The 25,363-nt window shown below is 32.8% G+C and overlaps 1 protein-coding gene across 1 annotated transcript in view; it reads left to right on the top strand.

Annotated features, from left to right (window-relative positions):
* LOC309622497 (uncharacterized protein) overlaps positions 1 to 25,363 on the top strand; it is a 196,541-nt gene continuing 171,178 nt past the window's right edge. Inside the window, exon 1 of the mRNA XM_082378577.1 lies at positions 1 to 24,194. Within this exon, the coding sequence (XP_082234703.1) occupies positions 24,192 to 24,194 (3 nt within the window). The 5' untranslated portion in view covers positions 1 to 24,191. The remainder of the gene's footprint in view (positions 24,195 to 25,363) is intronic.

Genomic DNA, 25,363 nt, shown 5'->3' with positions numbered 1-25,363 from the left:
CATTTTTAAAAACTTTTTCTACTCTGGCATTCATGCAAATTTAGTTAAAATCTATTATCAGCTCTTTTTTTTTTTTCTGGTAAGAAAACTCTTTTAGTATACATTTCTGAATTAAAATTGTATAGAAAGGTTAAGATTCAAACAAATTAAAATATTTGGTAACGGTCCCAGATTTCTAAAGTAGGTATATAAAGGGAATACTGCCATGGAAATTTTTAACTTTGCACGCATAAGTAAAAAATACTTGTGGTTATTTTAGTATCAATCCTGTCATGTTTCACATATGGCAATACAATTTGCAAAAGAATATCCACTTTTACCTAAAATATGAATACCCCAAAAAAAAAAACACTATTACTTTGAGAGATAATAATAATATATTCTGGAAATTGCTCACATAACAATTAGCTAAATTTGCCTTCTGATTTGTGAATAATATTTTATGAAATAAAAGAAAAAAACTGAATTACTATTTGATCTAAACAAAGTGTACACTAAAGTTAATGTTTACCATCTGAAAAAATACCCTTGATTAACGATTAAGTCATATATAAAAATGTTGTTTCTGCTATTCCATGGGGGATTATATGTGAGATTTTCCATAGAATACTTATTACCAGAACAAAATATAAAAGTGCTTTGACATTCCAGAGTGTGGGTGGAGGAATGAATTTATAAAGTTAAATGATTTATAAATAATAATCAGAATATTTTACTTAGCCAGGCCATATATTTGACCAAACTCAGTAATATAAAACAGGTATGGGAATGTGAACCCTGCTACAATAATTAAAATATCACTAGAAATCACAGGATCAAGAATTTGTTACGTATGAATATAAAATAAGTTATTTTTTTAAAAGAATGTCAAACTTTTAAGAAAGCTATTAAATGACACCTTTGTTCATAAAGTGGCATTTGTATGGCTTAAGAGAGGGAATGCACCTGATTTTAAATCATTTATCAGCACAGTATTTTAAATATTGCAACCTCATTTCTCTTGGTTAAAAAAAAATGTATCTAATCCTGAAATGAACATTCTTTTGCATTTCCCATTTATTTGTCCCCTTTAGATGACATAGGCAGCAACTGTGTGCAGTATCTGATTATCCATTTTTAAATGGCAAATTTTATAGCATGCAAATTACATTTTAATAAAAATAGCCTATTATGACTAAGAGACTGTATTTATCTGTGATAGAGAATAATCTTTATCTTATTTGGAATCAGATGAATTTTATATCATTTTTACTTGAAATATTCCTCAATGTGTGTATTTGATTTCTTTTTATACTCTAAAGAAGCCTCTTTGAAAATTTAGAATACTGTAAATGCCTCTTATTCTGGTGCTTAAAAAATTTAGAAGTTTCTTCTTTCTTTGCATTGTACTCAACAAACAGGGAGACTAACCAGAAAAATAGTGTCATTTCTTGACTTCATTATTTTTAATTCCCCCTTACTTCAGGAGAAATATAGGTTGATCCACACAGCCTACATATTTCACTTCATACAAATGCATCAGGTCTTTAAAATGTTCTTTGTGTTTTATTTTTACTGGAAAATATCTCAGTGGTTAATTAGGATATTGATATCACACACCCCTTTTAATTAGCTGTATCCTTTGAGGTGTTGAGTAATTTTACAAAAGACAGATACAGTCTGTCTACAAAGATTTTAGAAGATTCTCTTGTCATTCAGAAGAGTTGAATGATTCTTGAGAGCTTCATGGAAAAGATTATAATACAATGATCCCTTTTGTGATACCATGCAGCAAAGGCTATGAGTAACTCTAAACTAACTATGCATATGACATTTTGATTAAAAGATAAAAGTGGAGAGATAAAAAACTGTCTCCATTTGCAGTAGGTGACAAATTCCTGCCCAATTTAATACTGACCTAATACCATAAATTCACTTTTCCTTTAATGATCATATGGGAATGAGTTCAGGAAAATCAGATTTCAACGGTGGCAATCCCATTACTTCAAAAAAAAATTGTTTTAATTGCTTTTTATTTTAATTTTAAACTGTCACCACTTTTGAAAAACAAGTATTCGGAATTACAAATGATTCTATACATGTAATTAAAAATTAAAAAGGCAAAATACACCAAGTAGGAGGCAACATGTGTGCTAATGTTTAATTGAGCATATTGTACATATGAATTAAATATATAATTCAAAGGAATTTTACTGTGTATGCACCATTGTAGCTATCACCAAGATCAATATATAGAAAATTCCCCTGAGGTAAACATTATGAACACCATATATTAGTGCCAGCAGTTAATGAACTCATACAAGTAAAATCATATCGTACATAGGCTTTGATTTTTCACATTGTTCACTCAATGTTTTATCTAGTGATATTCACTCATGTTGCACCAGTAGTATTTTTTTTTTTATTGCTGTGTAGTTTTCCCTTATGTGAGTATACAACAATTTGCTTATACCTTTTATCATTGATGGTTATTTCCAGTTTGGTGTTATGATAAATAATTCTGCTCTGAACATTCTTGCATAAGTCCTTGGTTGGAATGGTTTGTCATAGGGTATACCTTAGCTTTAGTTGCTACTGCCAAACATGTTTCAAAAGTGATTGTATCAAGTTATACTTTCATCACCAGTGTAACAATGTAACAGTTGATTCACATCCTCTCTACTACTTGTTACTTTCATTTCTATTAATTGTATCCCATTCATTTGGGTGCAGTGGTATCTCAGGAATTTAATTTTCATTTACCTAATGACTATAGCACTTTTTCATATCCTTATTGGCTAGTTGGATATCCTCTTTTGCTAGGCATTTGTTCAAATTTTTTTGCTGCTTTTATTGTTTTTTTATTGGTGTGTTTTTCTTGTTAAAAGAAAAACACAAACATTTCTGTCACAGTCCCTTGATGTATATATGTATATCAAAAATTCTATCTCAGCCTGTGACTTGATTTTTACTCTCTCAAAGATATCTTAGAATGATTTGGTATTCTTAATTTTAGTGACACCTGATTGACCATATTTTTATGATTACTACTTACTGTGTTTTGCTTAAAATAAATATTCCTCAGTATAAAATCAAAGAGCTAATTTCTTGTATTATTTTTCTAGAAGGTTTATTATTTTACTTGTATGTCTAGGTCTATGTTCCATCTGAAATTAGAGTTTTATTTGTTTTTTGAATGTGAGGTAATGGTTATACAGCTGACCCTTGAACAAAGCTGGGGGTTAGGGGCAAGGACCCCCACACAGTGGAAAATCTGCATACTGCTATCTCTGCCTCAAAAACAAACGAATTGATTAATGATTCACCCAAAAGCAGGAAGCTGGAACTGTTTGGTTAGAATCAGGACTCAAACCCTAGTCCTTTTGATTCTACATATTGTGACCTCTATTCAAATACAAAATTTTCTTCACACCAGTCAATTTAAAGATCTGTAAAATGAAAGAACAGGTACTAAATTTATTGAAAAATCTGCATGTAAGTGGACCCTTGCTGTTCAAATTCATGTTGCTTAAGGGTCAACTGTATTCATTTTTTCTACGTATTGTGGTAGGCAGCCTCTAAGGTGGCCCTCAATTATTCCTTCCTACTGATATTCATGCCCTTATGTAATTCATTCCCCATGAGAGTAGATTAGATGGAGCACTGCAGAAGTGATAGGATGTTGCTTCCAAGATTTAGCTATAAAAAGACTGACCTCTGTCTTCAATGTGCTCGCTCACTCTATTTGGTGCTATTGGTGTGTTTGTATAGCATTTCACCACTGTCATGCTATCTTTATAACCACAGCTTTATAAAAAGTCTTGGTATCTGTTATTATAAGTCCTCCAACATTGCTTTCTATCTTAAGATTATTTTGATTATTTTAATTCTAATTTCCATGTTAATTTTAAAATTCAGCTTGTCAGTTTTCACAAAATTCTGGTGGGATTTTGATTGAGATCACATTGAATCTTTCAACCAATTTAGGAGAAGTAATATTTTTTACAATGTTGAATATTCACAAAAATGAATCATAGAGAGTTACCTTCATTTTTAAAGTATTTTTTCAACTTTCTATTAGCCATTATTTAAAAATTGCAGAGGCCTTACACAACTTTCATTAAGTTCGTTCCTTATATTAGCTCTCTTATACTATTATAATGATATTTAACATTTAAAAAAATTCACTAGTATATAGCTATACAAATTATTATTTTATATTGAGCTTTCATCTAGTATTCATGGTAAAAATACTTACTGATTCTAATAATTTCTGTATTTTGCCATTTTGCACATATGCAATAATTTCTACGCCTATAATATAATTTGTGATTATTAGCAGTTTACTTTTTTACATACTATCTTTAAACTTCTATTTCTTACAGTGTAGATCACGGTGTTACTAATATATGTGCATAAAGATTTATATAAAAATATATTGATGGATGTTGCATGTTGAATCATTCCAAATCCATTCCATGCACCTTGCTTGAGAGGCTGGAAAATTAAAAAATGTTATTTCAAAGACTCCAGTGCTGCTGGGGCTTTGGACCACTCACAGATTTGCCATTTATGGTGGCAACAGCACCAATAGTTGGCAGTATCATGACTCAATTTCTTTATCTCAGAAACAAAGCTTTGGGCGTCGCTATTCTAACCACAGATTTACCTGTAGGATAAGCAACAAGAATAAGTGTTGAGAGCAATGGGTTACTGAATTTGGCATCATTTTAGTCCTGGTCTCACTAGTAGTTGCTATTGGGGTCAGTTCTCCATTTTTTTTTTTTTGGAACCAGGTCAATAATTTCAGTTGAGAGTTATTTTCAACAATTTCAGTATTTTGCTGGTACCTAGTTTTTGCACCATCATCATCATTATTATTACTTCAAATTCCTGAAGTAGTTGTTTCTTCTACTCAGCCCTGATTAATAAAGTGTTTTATATAAGAGTCACTCAAATAAATTAATCTAGGATTAGTTATCTGGTATGATTATGTTTGAAGTTAATTATGACCCCCAAATCATCATAATTGAAATTATCCTAGCAATTCTTAATCCTAGTGGGACAAAATTTTCCTAAAATTTAACTAGTGGGGCATTTGCCTGCTTAGTGGACTATTATTGGAATGAGGAATGTAGGAATTCTATGAAGTGGGTGCTACAGATTGAATATTTTTTTGCTCCCCTAAAATTTATATGTTGAATTCCTAATGCACAAGGTGATGGTTTTAGAAGATGGGTCTTTTGGGAGGTAATTAGGTCATGATGGTAGAGTCCTCATGAATGGCATTAGTGCCCTTAAAAGAGGCCACTTATCCATTCCACCGTGTTAAAGATCCCTTGTCCCCTCATGTGAGGTTGCAGGGAAAAGAGAGCCATCTAGGAAGCTGGCCCTCACCAGACACTGAAACTGCTGGTACCTGGGACTTGCCAGCCTCCAGAACTGTAAGAAATAAATTTGTTGTTTATAAGGCACCCAGTCTCTAGGATTTTATTATAGCATCCCACATGTACTAAAACAGTGAGATAGCTGCTTCTGACTACAGTGAAGAATTTAGATAAAGAAAATAAAAACATTCTGGGCTTTAAACTCTCAATGGAAGTCACAGTCAGAGAATTAATGAATTTATATGACTACTATAAAAAAATCGAATAAATTTTGTACCACAGGATCAGTAAAATAATAACAAAGAGTGTCTAAGACAGAGGGTTGCTAAAATGTATTGTAAGCAGACTGTTTTCTAAAGGTGACTACAAAGTTATCTTCTATTCCATATGCTCTTTTGAAATGTGACCTTGATCATCCCCTCAAAGGAGTTTATTTTTCCATCCCTTTGAAGGTAGGTAGGCCCTGAGACTGCTTTGTCCAATAAAGTAATGACAGAAATGATCTTTTGTCAGGTCTAAGTCTCTATAAACAAGAATTATTTTACATTGCTATCGGTTACTACAACTTAAAGAGTTGTACGATAGTTCAAAGGCAATAAAAACTAAAATCAGGGGTTTCCCTGGTGGCGCAGTGGTTGAGAATCTGCCTGCTAATGCAGGGGACACGGATTCGAGCCCTGGTCTGGGAAGATCCCACATGCCACGGAGCAACTAGGCCCGTGAGCCACAACTACTGAGCCTGCGCGTCTGGAGCCTGTGCTCCGCAACAAGAGAGGCCACGATAGTGAGAGGCCCGCGCACCACGATGAAGAGCGGCCCCCACTTGCCACAACTAGAGAAAGCCCTCGCACGTAAACGAAGACCCAACACAGCCAAAATTAAATTAATTAATTAATTAATTAGTTAAAAACAAAACAAAACTAAAATCAGATCACACAGAATTGTGTCACCTTGGTATTATAAAGATTTCCACTGAAGTACAAGTAAGAAGCCCAGGCTATTCTGGTGACCTTGTGATATTCTGGGATGGGGAGAGAGAGAGAAACTACCACATGGAAGAGCAGAGGCACCACACATTTTAGTGAAGGTACCAACTTGCATAATCCAGCCCAGTCAAGCCTCAGATGATTGATTCTAGCACCAACTGCTGTATGACTAACATTGTATATGAGACCCAGTGAGAACAATGCAGCTGAGCCCAGTGAAGATGCAGAACCACAAAACTAATACCTTTTTTTCTAAGCTGTTAAGTTTTTTGGTGGTTTGTCACCCAGTGATAGATAGAAGAATGAAAATTGTTATGAGGACTGGAGTGTTGATGAACAAAAACCTAAAATATGTGGCATTGGTTTTGGAACTGGATCACAGGAAGTGGCCAGGAAGACCTTGAGGAAACTGATGTTAGAAGCTGGATAAATAATGAGGAAATTGTTATTGGAGTCTGGATAGAGAGCTGCCTGTGTTATGGAGTAGTAGAAAGTATAGCAAAATGGTTGCCTTTTGTAGCTTGGAAAATAGAAAATGTACTCAATGAACTGGTGATTCTGGCTAAGGGTAATTCCAGGAAGAGTGTTAAAAATGCCAATTGATGTTTTATCTGGATTTGCTAAGAAACATACAGATGAATTCAAGAAGGAACTGCCCAGTTGTTGAGCAGACTTTCTAGGACATATAAGGTAGCCTGGATGCTTTCAAGCCAAAATGTTCTCAAAGTAAGAAATGGCCTCAGAGTAAAAATCAAATTCAGGGAACTTCCAGTAAAATGTAGCCTCAGAGAAGGATTAAATTAAGGATGTTGCTCTAAAATTCTTTGTCAAAACATGGGAAAGAGTGAAGGTGACATCTCTTATGTCATCTCAGCTGGAGAAAAATGACTTTTGAGGAACTTATAAACATGCTTTCTAGACTTTTTCTGCTAGGAAAATTGGCTTCTAAGATCATGAAGCTGTCATGCAATAGTAGTTTAACACTCAGTGCACAAATCTTATTGAGAGGAGTCGATCTTGAAGAAATTTGTGAGTGTGACTTTGGTTTTATAGTAGGAACACCAGTAAGATTCATAGGATCATCACAAAGATTTTAAGAGAATTGGGTCAGGAACAGCATCACCAGCTGGGACTGAAAGAGGAAGAGACAATTAAAAATGAAACAGTCCCCTGGGCTCACAAACTTCAAATGTCAGGAAGCAGATTCAGAAAGCTACTCAGCTGCAAACATGAATTGTTGATCAAAACGAAGGTTAACTCAGAGTACAGAGTTAAAATCAATTTCTGAGAGCAGAAATGATCTTAATCAAGGAACTTGTGACATATACCTAGGCAGGGTCTATAATGTCTATGGGCCAGCGACTACCATGTGCTTCTATGCTCCCTATACCCGCCTTACCAACATATGTTGGCTGAATGTGGGAGTTAGATAACTTAGTTACAGATCTTCAAATATAAACAGCCATCCCCCCATATTCTGGGTTCATTGACGATCTTGTCATCTAATTTAATTGAAAATGTTATCCATAGGCTTTCTCTTTTATTTATTTTTTTAAATAAGGGAATTTGTGGAAGATTACCCTCTCAAACAAACAAACAAAACAAGAAGAAGAAACCTATGCATTTCCATACTTACTAACAGGAATATTCTGTGTTGTTTAATATATAAGTTCCAAGGAATTCCTGGATATCCAATTTGATTTTTTTTTTAATTGGAGTATAGTTGCCTTACAATATTGTGTTAGTTTATACTGTACAGCAAAGTGAATCAGCTATACGTATGCATATATCCCCTCTTTTTTGGATTTCCTTCTCATTCCACTTTGATTTTTTAGACGATTTTCTTTTAAAAAATATTTGTTCATTAGTGTGTAATCAGAACTTAACGTTTTAGACTTTTTTATACCACATCAGAACCTCGTGAGAAAGTATTAGAGATGTCACCTTAAATATTTATGATCTTTCCAACATCTTATCAAAGAATTTTATGACACATTTTTGATCTAAACTTTGCCCTAAGGCTGCATTCTACTAGAAACGCTCTGGATTTGATCTTTACCCTGAGGCTATTTCTTACTGGAGATTATTTTGTTGGCTGAAAATACCATTCAGGGGATCATAACTAAATTTCTGAAGCTTTATCTTGGTTTTATGAAGTTAATTTTTGTTAATATGTTTCCCTCAAATGTAGAAAACATACATGGCTAAACATGACCTTCATTCTTTGGCAATTACAGACTCCAAATTTTAGAATCCATTTTCCTCCCTGAGATCTTCATATCCACTTTTCAACTTGTTATTCGTAAGTGGTCAGGTTAAGCTGAGAACAGTATTTCCCATTATGAATGACTTCTTAAATTATATAAGAGGTATACTCTTACCAAATTATATCACAACTTCCTTTTCAGGTCTACCCTTTTGAAGGCCTGTCACAGAATATATGATAAAATGGAATTCATAAGCTTTTAAATAAGATCTAATTGTTAGCTACATGACTTTGGGGAATATAATTAATAACTCAGTATCTCTATATCAGAATAATTTAAATATAAATGGTTTCCTTTTGGAATTTTCATAAGATTAATGATATAATGTGTATAGAGTGGCCAACAGAACTTATGACATAGGAGAGGTTTCAGTAAATGAATTCCCTTCTGTATTCTCCTGTTTCCTTTTTAAAGTTTTGATTAGGAAAGCATCATCTGTGCATGCTACCTGGCTGAAAGATCTGTAGTATATTCCCACAATACCCCAGCCATCATTCAGAGGTTTTCACTATAGTTTAATAAATTCTCCCTACAAATTATGGCCCCTTCTAATACAATAGTACGCATCACCCCTTGCTATGGATGATAATTGATTTGTCAATTGCTGTACTGTCTTTTGAGCCAAATGAAGAGGTTTAAAAATTAGATCACTTTGCCTCACCCATAAAGATTCTGATTCAGTATGGATGGAATTAGGCCAAGATTCTGTATTTTTAAAATATTCCCTAAGTGACTCTGATACATACTCAAGCTTTAGATTAGAAAAAACTAAAGCTCTTTTCTGGAGTCTGAATAATAACATCACTCTAGAAAAAGCATTAATAGGAGATGAACAGAAAGCAATTGTGATTCATAAATTAATAATAAGATACTATTGGCAAAAATATACATTTGAGATCCTGAGATATAGCTCATTTTTCTTAGGCTAATAGTTTAGTATTATTTTAAGAAAAATAAAAACAGGTACCACTGGACTTGAAGACCTGAACATTTGTTAAAAGTTATGAAGTATATACTTTATATTCCAGGTCTTTATTTTCCCTGATCTGATTTTCTCTAATTTATTTGTACAATATTCAGCTTTTCCCTTTTTTTTCCTTAGATAACAGAGTAACCAGGAAATCTAAGAAAAGACTTAGCAATTCCCTATGAAGTATATTGTGCTAAAGGAACTATATTGCTAATGGAGAGATTATATTAAATAGACTTGTACGTATAACATCTGTTGAAAGATTAACCTTTTAAAAATGATTTCCCCTTTCTTAGTATTTTTACAGTTTAATTGAATCGTATTCCGAGAATAAAGTTTTAATTTGGGTAGTTTCTGTTAACACAAACATTAGTCATTTACTAACAAGACTTTTTTTTTGAACTATGAACATAAAGGGTACCTTAGGCTTTTGAGCTCTGAAAATTTTGGTCTTCATGTTTTGTGGGAAAAAAATGTATGATTGTATTGCTGTTACTATTCCTTTGGGTAAAATAAACTGCAAATCGTGGCAAATGCTGTTATGCTGTTCCCAGAACTGCAGGGTTTTGATTTGGAAATCGGATCATGGAGATTGCCTTAAATGAAACTAAGTGGTTATTTGGCAACAGAGGCTGGCCAGGCAGCTTGTTCTGTCTCTTCCGTCAATAAGTTATTTTGAGAAATGCTTCTAATTTTCTAATCAAAAATTATAAAAATAAATTAGGAAAGCATAGAGAAACCATTGGAGTTATTGGAAAAAGTGTATAAACTCAGGATAATTATGAGAATAATCCCAGTTTTTTTTTCCACTTCAGTTCATTGCATTGTAATCAAAAAGATGACGGATGGATAGACCACTAACTATCAATAGATTTTGATCTATAGATATATTAAGAAGATCTTATAACTTGTGATGGAGATAAAATATGTAAACATAAGTAAGGATTCAATAGTTTATCTAAGAGATGCACAAAGTGTCGGTGGTCATAGAAAATAATACTTTAACTGGGTGTCAAGGAAACCTTCAAGGAGAATAAGTTATCTGTGGAAGTAAGGAATTGGTAAGATTAAGTCAATTGTAATATCATATTCAAGGTAGGTCAGTGGACTTAAAAAGATGAAGTATGATGATAACCACAATCTTGTTAATTTAGTTCCCTTTATTTTTTTCCATTCATGTATCCATGATTGTTATATAATTAATCATCTATAACCTGTACTATGTGTAGATGATGATCTTTATTCTTTCATCTATAAATAATAATAAAGATACACCAAAAATTTGACCTAATAATGCAATTGCATTTTAGGAAAATATGTAAAAAGATAACCCTCTAGTATTTAGGTAACTATATTTAGGGATGAGATTAACATCTAAGTGAATTTATTGTACGCAATTGCCAGTATATAAAAAAGAATGATCTCCTAACGCCGAGGAGAGGCATTTAATGGCATCACTCAGAGAATCATTGCTGCTCTCATACCAGTTGAAAATCTGTCACATTTCATTTCTCAGCACTAATTAATTTTATTTCAAAAAGATTTACAAATAACATAATTTAACTCAGACGATGTACTGTGAGCATACCAGTTATTAGTGAAGGCAAAGAGGAGTAAATTTGTGGATAATGGATAAGTTCCATCTGTAGGTATTGAAACCTTTTCAAGATTTTAACAGTCTCATTTTGCATGCAGGTGGGCAATTCTGGTGCATATTTAACACTCTTTTCCTAATTTAGTTGAAGCTTTGAACTTTCTTCAGAAGCATTGTTTTTCCAGGAATGTTTAGCTTCATAATCATTTTGTGAATTATGAAGCAACATTCTGTACATTTCACAGCTATCAGGTGAAGCAACATGTGACCACAGACAGCAGTCATCAGTCACAGGTAGGGAAAGGAGGCTGTCACAGAGACTCTGGCGTCAAGGCGTCCTCAGTGGTCCTGTGGACTTCAGCCACATTCATTAGCAATTAATTTTCATATCTAGACATGGCAGATGGTGAATTGTTCATCAAACAGTAAATACAAAAATAATTTTAAAAGTCAGTGAACAATAACAGCAGTAGAAATAGTCTTTAGAAAAATTTTCCAAGCAAACTGGACTCATGTGATTTTGAAGGTCCCATTTCATCCAAACCAGGCTAACCATAATTTTACACAAAAAATACTGTTGTATTGAACACTACTATGTTGCAGGGACTCTGCCTTTTTTATATATCATTTCAATTAATTTGCACAAACAGCAAAGTTGATATGAACTTTAATTTACAAACTTGGTTTGCTGCTATGAAGAGAAATTGATTAGTGCCCCATGACTTGGATGTTAATTCAGAATGGTGTTTGTTTCATTCTTCAGGCAATATATTGTTCCTTAATAAGAGTATATTAGAAAAACTGTACATCTCGATAAAAGAAATTATTTGGAAAGGAATAAATTACAATTACTTGGCCCATTACTCATTTTATCTGGTTATTTTTCATGAAAGAACACAGTTTAAGGTTTTTATGCTTTATTAAAATCAGTTGTTTTCTACAAATGATAACTTTGAAATGGAATAAGAGTGAATGATTTAACAATATTGAATCTGCTTTATTCTGGTGCAACATTATTCTGAACATTAAAGGAAATAATCCCCATCTTGTAAACATTTCTGTGGGATTTTTATGTATCACAGAGCACTTCCAAAAATAAATGAGCTTTTCTAAAAGTATATAACATCTTGAAAGGCTAATGCATTTCTTGTTGCTGTTATATTTTCCCCCACAAAGGAGCTTAGCAGGGGGAATAACTACTTTGGAAGTTAAGTCAGGGTCTGGAAAAATAAGTTAGAATAGGTTTTCAAGTCAGAAATTCATCACTGAAAATAATAATTTGGAGGTGAGGTCAGAAGCGTGAGTTTTTTGGAACTATATCTTAGGAATATAACTCCTACTACAGGAGTTCCTTCTTTTAAAAGACTGGTAAATCAATAGGTAAAAGGAAAGCAGTGCAGGGAAGATGGATGACATGTCCTTGTACTGGTCCCATAAAAATGTGGCTGGAAGAGGATTTCGTGGACTGTGTGAAGACAGCCACTTAGCACTGTACCTCCCAATTGTAGAGACTTTGTGAAGGCCTTTATGTATATCACATGTACCAGGGGGAAGTAGACTGATATCCTGGCTCCTGTCCTGAATGCACACTTCTGTGGGATGCCCACTCCCGTATCACTATGTCTCTTTGTTTGGCTGCACTGTCTTTATCCCTAATCCTAGAAACAAAAGACAGAAATCATGAAACAACATTATAGAATAGAATTGACTCCTCCTGGTTACTAAATTAATACTAGCAGCAAACTGCATCAGTTAAATCCTAGACCCACCATTTAAAAACTTGGAACTATGGATAACCCATTTTGTTTCTCTAAACCTAAGTTATTTCATCTGTAAAATGAATGTTACAATAAGCCGTGAGTAAAATGAATGTTACAATAAGCTGTGATAAAGTTTATTTGTAAGAATTAAATAAAATTAATGATACAAAGTATTTAACAGAATATAGGATACCCAACAAATGGAACATAAATGTCAGGTTCAATATACTTCTGACTTGAGTTCTCTTTTTACTACATGGCTACCTGGTATAGAATACAAATTTATAGAACCATTTTGGACCCTGGAATTCTGACTAGGTACAATCTAGATGTGTCCACTAGGTTTAGATATAATTCTCTTAAGTGATGTAGACAAGTTCTTTAAATCATAACTTTAGTAATAGCAAAGGATTAGCTGAGATTGACTAAATCATTTCTCTAAAATAAGAACTACATGCATTTTACCACACTCTTCACTTCATTTGATCATATTTGTATGCTACAAATTCTAAAGTCTATGGAACTTGATTTTTTCCTTGATAACTCACTAAAACAATTTTAACTGTGAGAAGGGCTTCTCTTATAGAAACCAACCCTACTTTCTTAAACCCTCTGTTGACCCTCTTTCCAATGCTATAGTTTGTTCTTCCCTTAAACTTCTCTGAATCATTCCCCTTTACAGACCTTTATTTCTGGCTTGGATTGTTATTTTCCACTTAAGAGTTCACACTGAATAGCTTTTATCAATTATGTTATTAAAGTATGTCCCCCTCCTCATATTCAATAAAATGCTGGCTACTTTCTTTATAGTTCTCACTGTATCTAAAATGTCTCTTTTCTTAATCTGGGAAATCTGTTTCCTGTGTGTGTGTATATGTGTGGAAGGATTTTCCCCTGTGACCTTACCATGAAACTAATATTCTTTCATTATGATTGCACTAATGTTATTTTCCCATTAGGCAGACAAACCTGGACACTTTGACTGAAACATTTTATCAGACACTAAAATGGAGACAATGTGATGGTGGTTTAATTTTTAACCGTTCGATATTTAGTATAATTTAGAGGATCAAAATTGCAGTTTAAAGGGGGAATTTTTATTATAGCACTTGAGAAATTAGTGATGATTATCAATATTATTTTGTTCTTGGGTGATTCTAAATTCACATTCATGATCACATTATCAGTTGCCACCAGTTAATGTTGAGAAAAACTCAACGTTAATCATAAATATTAAGGGGTCTGTGTAACATGAATGTAGAAATAGAACAAGAAGAAACGTTGAGGCACATTAACATAAGCTGTCTTTGAAAGTTAAATAGAAGAGGGTACTGTTATTAAAAATACTTATTTTTCATCCCCTTGCTCATTTATTTTTCTCCTTTTTGCCAAACTTAATGCTACATTTCCTGTGCATTATAATTGAAAAATAAAATAGCAACTTAATTTGGAGGAGAAAAGTAATATCACTTAGTCATAATACATTCATCATCAAAATTCCTGTGTAGCAGAATAAACTCTCGAAGTCTACTGTGGGTAGCACATGAAAAGACATGGCTTCTCTGCTTTATTAAGTCTATTACCAAAGGAAATTACTCAATTGTTCACTCGAGTGTTAACAAAATTCTAAATAGTTCATATAGGTAAAACGCAGGTTTTTAATCTGCACTATAGGTACAGAGCTGCTGTAGATTCATCTCAACACATTATAATCTATAAAAAGGATTATCCAGGAAACGTTTTAAACAAAAGGAAGACTTGGCAAATATAAAGATATATTGCATGGATGCATTATATACTGAATTACAACTCTTACAGTAATGTAAATTATGTATATCTATACATTCATTCAAATACATATAGCTAATACTGCAATTTCAAATTTATCTGTATACATACATATAGATATACACATAAAGATATTGATAAATATTTCAAATTACAATACATTGAAATCTGGGGAATTTATTATGAATGTTAGCTGCATCATTGAGGAATGACAGCACAGACTAAGTGATTTGCTCATGATATCATAGCAGCCAGAGGTAAAGTTTGAACACAAATCCAGTTCTTACTCTAAATCCTATGTTCTTTCACCACGGAGTGGCACCTGTGTAATAGAATTAAAGACCTTGAAAGGACCCTTAGAGATCATCTGAGTTAGACTCGTGCCTTCATGCAAATCTAATTACTCATAACTGATAGGTCACAGGTATCTTCTTGAATCTTCCTTATGCTTTATCTCCCAGTAGAAATCTTTCCTTCAGTTCCAATTCATTTACTTATTTATGGCTCCCAATGGTTATGAAGTATTGATACAATGAGACAGAAACAGAGACAGAGAGACAGAAAACAAACACTCCTAAGTTTATATTTGCTAATCAGCTTAATTCCTTTCATTAATTTTCCTGGGTCTAAGTCTTTTACAGAACAGTCAAAATGTTAGAAATATTAGTATGTTTTTTTCTGATCATTAACTGTTATACTTTGGTTTTTTAACATTATTCAAATTCTTACAGCAATTTTTAATCAAATATAATCTCTAGCTTATAGGTTGTCTTGTTATACCTTTTTCATCATGAGTAAGCATTATAATTTTTTTTTTAAATAAGGTTATCATGTTTTCTCTAATAAATTGCATTCTGTTTTGTGGGATAGTAATTTTTTGGCTTGCCTTCCCAAATATTTTGCATATTTATTTTGGCAATGCAATGACAAAATTAAAACAAGAAATTCTCAGGAAAAATTGTTTTATGACACTAATCAATACCTGTCTATTTAAATTATGAAAACTCTGGGTAAGATCCAAGTGATTTTTCACCTATTTGATATTTTAAGCATTTTATTTCATTGGCACTTTTAGTGAAAATACTAAATGGAAAAATTTGTAAGATTTTGCTGAATTGAATTTTATTTTCCTCCTCATTTATTCAAGAGATGATAATGACAGTATTTGAGAGATTTATTCTTTATATAGTCACATAAACTTTTCAGATGCTCAGTTACATTTTGTGTTGCTGACTAAATTTTTTCCTCCTATTATTTGCTAATTGCAAAGAAAAAAAACGATACAGTGAAGATATCTGGCTGTCATCAAGTTAACTATTATGTGAGTGAAATTGGCTTTCTTAATGATGAGACAACCTTAAATTCTTCATCTGCTGTTATGATAAAAAATGAAGCACACAGACTCATCTATGTTTTCTATGTTTTAAACACAGATCTAAATTCTAAATTACAGAAAATACAAAGGATAGAGGAACAAAGTAAACTATGCAAGGAGAAATACCCTCAGACAACACTAAAATGTGGAACACTTTAAACAATAACTGCCTGGACACTTCAAAAAGTTTCCATAGAAAAATGGTGACCACATCATTCATGAACTATAAATATCAACGAAGGGAACGTGTATACCATCACCTATTTTCCATGCCTACAACATAACTATCCAGACTTCAAAATACATGTAGTGAATGGGGAAATAAACCACAAAGTAAGTTTCTAAACTTATTTAAACCCTTTCAAAGAATGAGTTTAGGATTGAGCATAATAGAGGAGGCTATCAAAGTCCTCCTGGGGAAGACACACAAATCATATTAACGAGGGTTCACACCAGGAGAAAGTCCAGACTGAATTAGGATTTAAGTAACAGGCCTGAACTCTGGAGGATCACAGCCCTGCCTATTGGATGGACAAAATAAAAGGACTTGGAAAATGTGCAGGAACAAATGCAGCAGTTTGGGTTGTTATCCTTTCTGGGTGACAGAAAACCACATTGTATGGGTAGCTGTCCTTTGGAGGTGTGGTGGTAACAGAAAGGAAGTAAGCCCTACAGAAACTCGGCAAGTGTCACAGAAAAAGAAAGCTTGCTGACTAACCTCCCCACAAGTTTCATTTATGTAAAAACACAATTTAATGGAAAAAAATGAAAGTTTAAACTACAAAGCAGAGTAGACAACGGGATGTTAAAAGACTTACTGGGGGTAACAACAATCATTCAGTGTTAAGTTGGGTGAAGACATTTTTTACTTCTGTCTCTTTATCCACGGTTCTGTGTTATGAGTTTTATATTGTGCTGTCACAAAAAAATGAAGCCAGAAGTTTGAACTATTCTTAGGGTCTCTTTCACCAATAAAAAGTCTCTACAGCATCTCTTCAAATCAAGGGTCTTTATTTTCCCCATTTATTTTCCCAGGCCAGGTTTTTTATACAACTTCTTTAAGATTTAAACTTCCTCTCTTTTGGAGGGGAAACTATCCTAACATAGTTAGAATAGTAGATAAGGAGGTAAAAGTCAAGTATCTATACCCAATTCGAATCAAATGATTGTTGTTATACCTTCCGTGAGGCTTTTAATATCCTATTGTCTACTTTATAGTTTAAACTTGCCTTCTTTATTTTTTTTCCCATTAATTTTTATTTTTGGAGATGTTATGTTTAGTACCTTAGTGGTGATGGTATCATGATTGTATGCATATGTCCAAACTCATCAAGATGTATACATTAAATGTGTGCAGTTTTTTGTTTGTCAATTATAGCCCAATAAAGGCTTACCTAACAACCACCCTGTACGGTAATTGAGGATTGATTCTGTTGGCCACACTAGATGGTAAATTTCTTGATAAGCAGAAGAAGCTTTCATTCTTTCAAAACCTTTGAAGCAATTTGTAAGTATACTATACTGTGGAAGACACAATACCCAGTATCCTTACATATGGCTTCATAAGAATTTTTATTTAGAGAAAAGGGCAGGGCTGTAACAGATCTTTTAATTCTTTAAAATAACATTTGGGGGTGGTGAATACAATTTATTCTGGATTTTTGTGCAGCCGAACATTCATTAATTATGCTTTGTGCTTCATCAGAATGGAATGATTATGGATTCTTAAAATTATTCTAGAGGAATATTTAAAAATGGGCTAAAATTTTATGCCAAAATCTTCTTCAAAGAGATTTACAATCAGTATTTAAATTAGTGCTTATCAATTTTTTAAATGTCAGAATTTTATAACATTTAAATTTTAGTAATTATTTTAAAATGTACTGAATGTTACCTTATGGTAACTTTGTTAGAAAATATGGTTGGTAATATATAATCATAGATAACCTTCAGATTTGTAAAGCTACATTTTATTACTTCATCTGTATTTTTAATTAGTTGACAAAATCTTATTTGGGCCTAAACATTCTCATTCCTATATTATGCTAAGCAAGGTTTTCTTGGTAACCATTTGAATTGTGAATTTCTGAATTTGAGTATTTGAAATGCAAAAATCTCTTCATTTTATTTAATTCTCTACCCAAACTTTTAAACAGTTTGGGAACTAACTGGAAAAATACAGTTTATTTCTTATAAAAGGCAATTATGAGATTTTGGGTTCATTTCTAAGATAATGTATAATAAAGTCCTTGAAAACTTTATTTGCATTGATTAGGTTATGGAGGCAGCAAACCTGCTTAGAAATTTCCTTGTCTCTGACTTAGTGATTTATGCTGAATATACATGTTTCAAATCAAGGCAATTTAAAGCAATAGATTGAAGCTCACAGTATTTTTTCTTGAAAGCATTTAAGAATCAAGGTTTCCTTTTTATCTCTAAAACAGCATTTTCCTGTTTTGTGTGTGTGTGTCTGTGTGCACAGCACACACTTATGTGCATGCTTAGTTCTTTTTTGTGCACTGTATCTCTTGCATCTTAGACCCTTGCCCATTTTTTCTTTTTCCTTAACATCCTTTAGATATTGCTCTAATAGGAACCTTTTAATGGTCAACTCTCAGTATTTGCTTATGCAAAAATGTCTTTTTCTTCCTTCTTGAAAGATATTTGTGAAGCTGTCATTTCTGCCAAGCTACCATTAATAGCTTCTCTTAATCTTTAATATTAAAAAATGTCACTAAAATGTGTTGAGGTATGGATTTATTATGTTTTAAACCATGGTTGGGATATGTTGAGTTTCCTAAATTGAAGGTTCATTTCTTTCAACAGTTGTTAACATTTATCCCTTCAAACATTGTCTCTTCTCTGTCTTAAATACTGTCTTTATTCAGAAGTCAAATATGCCTTCAGACTTCTCACTATATTTTTGATGTTTCATAACCTCTCATATTTGACATCTTTTTATCATTCTGACATCCAAAAAAACAATCTTTTGTTGCTGATCTTTTCTTCTGTGTCTGCTTCGTTGTTTAACTTTCATTGAACTTCTAGTTTATAGTCCCTTTTTTGTTTCTTTGAAGATATTAAGTGTTCTTTCTTTATGTCCCATAATTGCCAATTTTAGTACCTGTTGACTTGCTGGTTCTGATTGTGAAATTCATTTTTTTTCCTACTGATTTTTACTTACAGTGGTTTGTTTCCATGTGAATTTATGTCTGTGTCTGTATGAGAAAAAGGGTGAGAGGGAAGGGGAGAGGATAGAAATTCATATTTTTGCCTCTTATAGGAATTTAATAAGGCCTGGATTGAAAGTCATTCTTACTTAGGTGATTTGCATTTGTTTCCATAAATATACACCTTAAGAAAGGAAGATCAATTTAGACCAAGTCCTTGGCTTGCAGTGGCGAAGGAAGGGGTTTTTCAGATCTGACAGGTCATATGAATCATAGCTAGGTACCCATTTGAAGGCTGATTTGTAGATTCTGAGAGAGTCTCTGGTATTCCCATCCCAAGTATGATGGCCAAAATGGGCACATTTCTTCACCTTCCACCCCCTTTTTGTGGATCTTCTCCTAGTTTATGTTTTACTGGAACTGGCTTTCTGGGAGGACCCAGCTTTATGCAGATTCCCTTGGTTCTGTTTTCCTGTTTTGATTGGGGCTCAGGCTTGCCTCCTCTTCCCTGTGTCCTATTAAAGAGGAAAATCTAGGCAAGTGGAATTTAATACGGGTTCCCTGGGCAACCACCCACTACACTTTGTTCAATTTCTTCTCTACTTGAGTGTGATTTTTGGCCTCTGGATATTTCTCTAACTTTTTGTTGTTGTTGTTGTACAGGATAACTAGATGACAGATTGCCAAACACTGAAGGCTCCATTGTGGTTTTACATTTATATGATTCTAGAAGACCAGTTCAGCTGAAATTGATGAACAAAATGAATAGCAATTAAAGCAGCTGATTCAGTATTTATGTTCACTAACTTAACAGCTGTAATTATATGTCATCCATTCCTGCTTTTTAAACTATTTTTGAAAGAATATATTTTTATTGCATTTTATTGTTTTCATACCCAAGGATAAAGCACATATGATAATCATTATTCTGAGAGGGGCTAACATTTAAATGTGGTGGTTGGGGATTTTTCCATTTATATTTTTATCATTAAGAAGCATACTTTACCCTCAAGTAAAGTCCACTTCCCTTGATATGGGAACTTTGCCATTTATAATCAGACTCTGGAAACTTCAGTTGCCTCAGAGGTAATTGTTTAATGAGACTAATCCATGATCCTTTGACAATGTGTTAATTCAAATTACTTTAAACACTTTTTAATTTAATGGTACAATTGGGCAAACATAAGGAATGCTACTATGCGATTTTCATGAAAAAGAATTTGCCATTTTTTCTTCATTTGTTTTCTTTTGCTTTTGAGTAAAACTGAGGAAGAATTCTGTAGAATTTTTCAGGGTTTGTCACATGTTTCCCATATTTTTAAGGTATTTCTCACCACTCTTCCCCTCAAATACCTGACAAACCTAATGCTAATTATTTTTGTCATTTTTTTGCTGCAAACAAGAGTAATTATTGACATTCCAAATGATAGGAATTTGGGTACGTTAAAATAAATACTATAATTATCTTCAGGAATGTGAATTGATCTTTTCGTAATAGATACATTATTTAGAGGCCCAAAGAGAATACAATAAAGTAGCTAAAGAATAGAAAAAAATCAGATCTTTCTGTCTCCAATACCAGGTCTTTTTCTACTTAAGAAAGGCTGCTTCTCTAAATTCAGTGATGTTAGTTATACATAAATTAATGCTAAAATAATCAATGCTGCTAAACTGGAAGAGTAGGTTATTTTTTTCCTGTCTAGTATATTGTATTTTTAGCTGTCTCATTTATCAGCAATTAAGGGGGATAGGCATAAAAGTGAAAAAAGGAAAACTTTAGCATTGTCTTCTAAGACATTTTTCCCCAAGTCAGATCTATATTGATGAAATATTTTGCCTTATATTATAAAATAGCCATTTTTATCTTTAAAATCTTTACAAACTTCATAGATGTATTCTTTCAGATATTTCTATATATTACATGCAATTTAATTTCCAAAATAGTTTTGAATTTTAAGCATGAAGTGATCTTAATTATTTAATGTAAGTAAACTCTTAAATCTTAAATAAACAATTTAGTATAACATTGTTCAAAGGAGTTACTCTGTTTGAGCCTCAATCTTCTCATTTGTAAAATGGTAAAATATCTAATTGAAAAGTACCTATTAACATTCCTGAAAATAATTGTAGTCTTTATTTTTAACCTTCCTGAATTCCTATCATTTAAAATTTTGACAGTCTTGCAGTCAGTAAAATCACATGCAAAAATAATAAGTTAATTAGTAGTTTTGGGCAAAGGGTGGTGGGAGAGGCCTTAGGGAAATGTGTATAAAATATGTCCTAAAAATCATACAGTACAGGAAGATTCTAACTACATACAGCTTACTATAATCATTGAAGTTTAATCAAGAAGAAATCATGAACTTCAATTTCCACTTTATTTACTTAAAATTTTTTTTCCTTGGATTATTTGAAAAGAAACATTTTAGAGAGAAATTGAACAGAGATATGACTATAGTCATTTACTTGTTGATCACATAATGTACAGCTTTTTGAACTGTTTTCTGAAATTGCAAAAATGAAAGCAGTTTTCTATTACTTACTTGTTCAAATGAGTTTTTTAGCCTGTACAATCTTGCATAATTTTCTTATAACCAGATGAGGAAAATTTAAAAGTTTGATGAGCTACAAAATTCTCATAGCAGAAACTACGCTTTCACTTAGGGAATGAAATGGCTAATTTAATTATGTGAAACCTGTTTTTCTTTTTCTATATTCAGTTTGCACATTAACATAAATTGTCTCCTATACTTTCACAATTCTCATAAAATCCTTGACGATTTGAGCATATCCACCTTGTTTTGAAAATGAAGTGGCCAGGCACTTTACTATCGTTGGGTTTGCTTCATATTCCACAGTGTCCCATTTTCACAGCATTAGATTACAGTTCAACATATGAGTCTAACCACACAGTAATTACAGTTAACATTTAAACTGAAACTTCTAGGGACTTCCCTGGCGGTCCAGTGGTTAAGACTCCTGCTTCCACTGCAGGGGGCCTGGGTTCGATTCCTGGTCGTGGAACTAAGATCCCACATGCCATGGGGCCAAAAAATGAAGAAAAAAAAAACAAAAAAACCCCCAAAAAAACCCAAAATCTTAAACTGAATCTTCTCAGGTTAGTAGGGGGAAAAAAAGAAGTCAAGTAATCTCCAGACTAAAAACTGGCAGCCGTGTTATCTGTCATTAAAGTCTCAAATCCATCTCATTGGTAGTCAAAATGTTTACCATGACAAAGGAGTGTATTCAGCAGTTGTCTCTACTTTCATAGTACTGATGCTTAATTCATTGCGTCCAAATCTTTTTATGTAACATAAAAATGTTAACTATGGAAATACAGGCCAAGAATCCTAGAATTCAGCAAAGAAGCAGAAGGTGTTTCTACGATATAGAGATAGATGGTAGATGAGAGTGACTGAAAGGAGGATGAGAATAATTAAGTTTCACTGCTCCTGAGGGACTTGGAAAGGCACAAAAGGAAAATCTTTTTCTCTTTTAATTCCTCTGAATATTTAAAAGCAGGTATATCCAATTTTAGAATTTTGCCTTTGTCAGCTAATTTGAAACCACCCAGACTCTTTGGTATGATGTACTTGCTATTTGTGAAGAAGTTTGATGGATTGCAATTTTTCATTGTTGGTATAATTGTTGTTTTGAAGTCATTGTGTTTTTCTGTGGGATCTTATCCTTTGCTGAGGAAAGTACTCTGGGATTAAATCATTAGTCTTCATCTCGCTTTATCGTTAGAGAAAAACAGACAAAAATTAAATTTAGGAATATCTGAAATCCAAGCTCTTTATTGTTGGATATCTATATACATACATATATTTGTATCTATATCTGTATCCATATCTATATCCATACTCCTGTCTAATATATCTATATAGTGCATGGGTGCCCAGTATGACACTGAAAATTGTTACCTTGCCTGGCATCTACCCTGACCTTCTCACTCAGAATTAGCTATTTTGTGATTATTTTCCTTACATCGTGAGGTAGTAAGAAGCAGTCGCTCATGTAATTAAATTTTGGACTCCAGGTCCAGACTACCTGAATACGAAAACTGAATCTTCCACTGACAAGCTTAAACCCTCTGTACCTTGTTATTCTCATCAGTGGCAGTAACAGTACCTATATATATATATATATATAGGTACTGTTAGGTATAGATCTATATATACGGTTTTATATACGGTTAGAAATAATTCTTAAATATAGGTACATATACATATATCACTGCAAAATCAGGAAGAAATATTCAAGAATATTGTTGTATTAGAAGTCAAGGCCAACAGCTATCCTGCTCAATGATTATTGAAACTTAGTTCATTTGAAAAAAATGTGTTATTAATGGGAATATAAGACCCTTCATGGGGCTGAATACCAGCTTAAGCTGTCCAATCACACCAGTAGGTCTGTGTAGTTCAAGGAATGCTTTTGTGTTCAATATGTGGCATTTTTAGTGAGTTTTTTTTAGATGTTTTGTTGAACACAGGGTTATTTAAAAATTGAAAGGCATTTCATTTAGAGAATTTATTAGGTACCAATTTTTTGAAACAGATTTAAGCATATTTTGTTAAAAGGTAGAAAAGGAAAAAGAAAATTAACACATTAAAGATTGCAATTTCATTATGTTCAATTTATTAGACCATCTTTCCATTTTGTTCTAAAAAGTAATTAATATGCCCTTAATGAAGGGATTTAGGCAAGATACATTTGGTAATGTGTACCATCATAAGCCTAATTTTCATGAGGTAATTTATTCATGTTTATTCTGAAGTTTCATGCTATCTCCTATATATGACTTTTAATAAACTACATATATCAAGCTCTAAAGAAGTTATTTATGACCTATAAACTAATTTGTTAATCTTTCTAGCCTCAAAATCTCCTTTATGACAAGTACCTCATTTATATGGTGAGTACACATTTCCAATAGCATCATATTCTAACAATAATATATTATTAAAGTCACATAGGATTTTAGTCAGAATTAAATATTTTGCATACAATAAAATATAATACATTAACCATAAGTAAAATATTTTGTATGTGTATGAATTCAAAGAAATAAAATAACATAAATTAAGAAATGAAGTCCAGACAGCCATTCTTAGGGTCGCTATCAAGATAGTACAATCCTGGGAGTTAGTATAGCTGGGGGTAGGGAGGGAAGGATGAAAGAAACTATGAGTATCTGAGGCTCATAATATTTGATGTTAAGAAAATTACTCAAAAATCAAAAGGGGAATTAGGAAATATATTGAATTTGGGGTTAAAACCAAGAGTTTCCCCTAATAAAATCTTATAAGTTATAATTTCTCTAAGCTCACTATTTCAGTCAGCTTTTAAAATCTGGTTTTAAATTGTATGAGAAATTATTCACTATTAAATTCACTTACACTTAATTTAGGCATTATATGCTAATGATCACTTAAGTGTCTAGAGATTCTTTCTCTCTCTCTCTTTCATTTTCTTTTCCTACACTGAAAAATCTAAATACAGTACCAAAGTCTTGACTATGGCAGTCATTTTGGATAAAGATACATTTAACCTGAAAATTAATAACTAAAACTTAATTACCTGAGAATAATTGAATTCATCCTATGTAGTGGGAGAATATTCTTTGTTTACTAAACATATACATCCAGAGGAAAAATATATGTGAAATCTAATAGTTCTGTTTAGGCTTTTCATAATATCTTTGAGTCTTTCTTACTAAGCAGCAAATTAAATTCTTCAGCCAAATGATACCTGAGAGTACTGCCTAGTCTACTAATATCTGATCAGGTGTGGTCTTGCTTTCCCACTTTTATGTAAGCGATGCTGCTTTTTTTCACAAACTACTCTTCTTCTTCTTCTTCTTATTTTTAACATCTTTATTGGAGTATAATTGCTTTACAATGGTGTGTTAGTTTCTGCTTTATAACAAAGTGAATCAGCTATACATATACATATATCCCCGTATCTCCTCCCTCTTGCATCTCCCTCCCACCCTCCCTATCTCACCTCTCTAGGTGGTCACAAAGCACCTAGCTGATCTCCCTGTGCTATGTGGCTGCTTCCCACTTGCTATCTATTTTACTC

This window comes from Balaenoptera borealis (genome assembly GCF_965194805.1).
Source record: "Balaenoptera borealis genome assembly, chromosome: 2".
Lineage (NCBI taxonomy): Eukaryota > Metazoa > Chordata > Mammalia > Artiodactyla > Balaenopteridae > Balaenoptera > Balaenoptera borealis.
The sequence above is the reverse complement of the archived record's forward strand: the minus strand, read 5'-3'. Positions and strand labels throughout refer to the sequence as shown.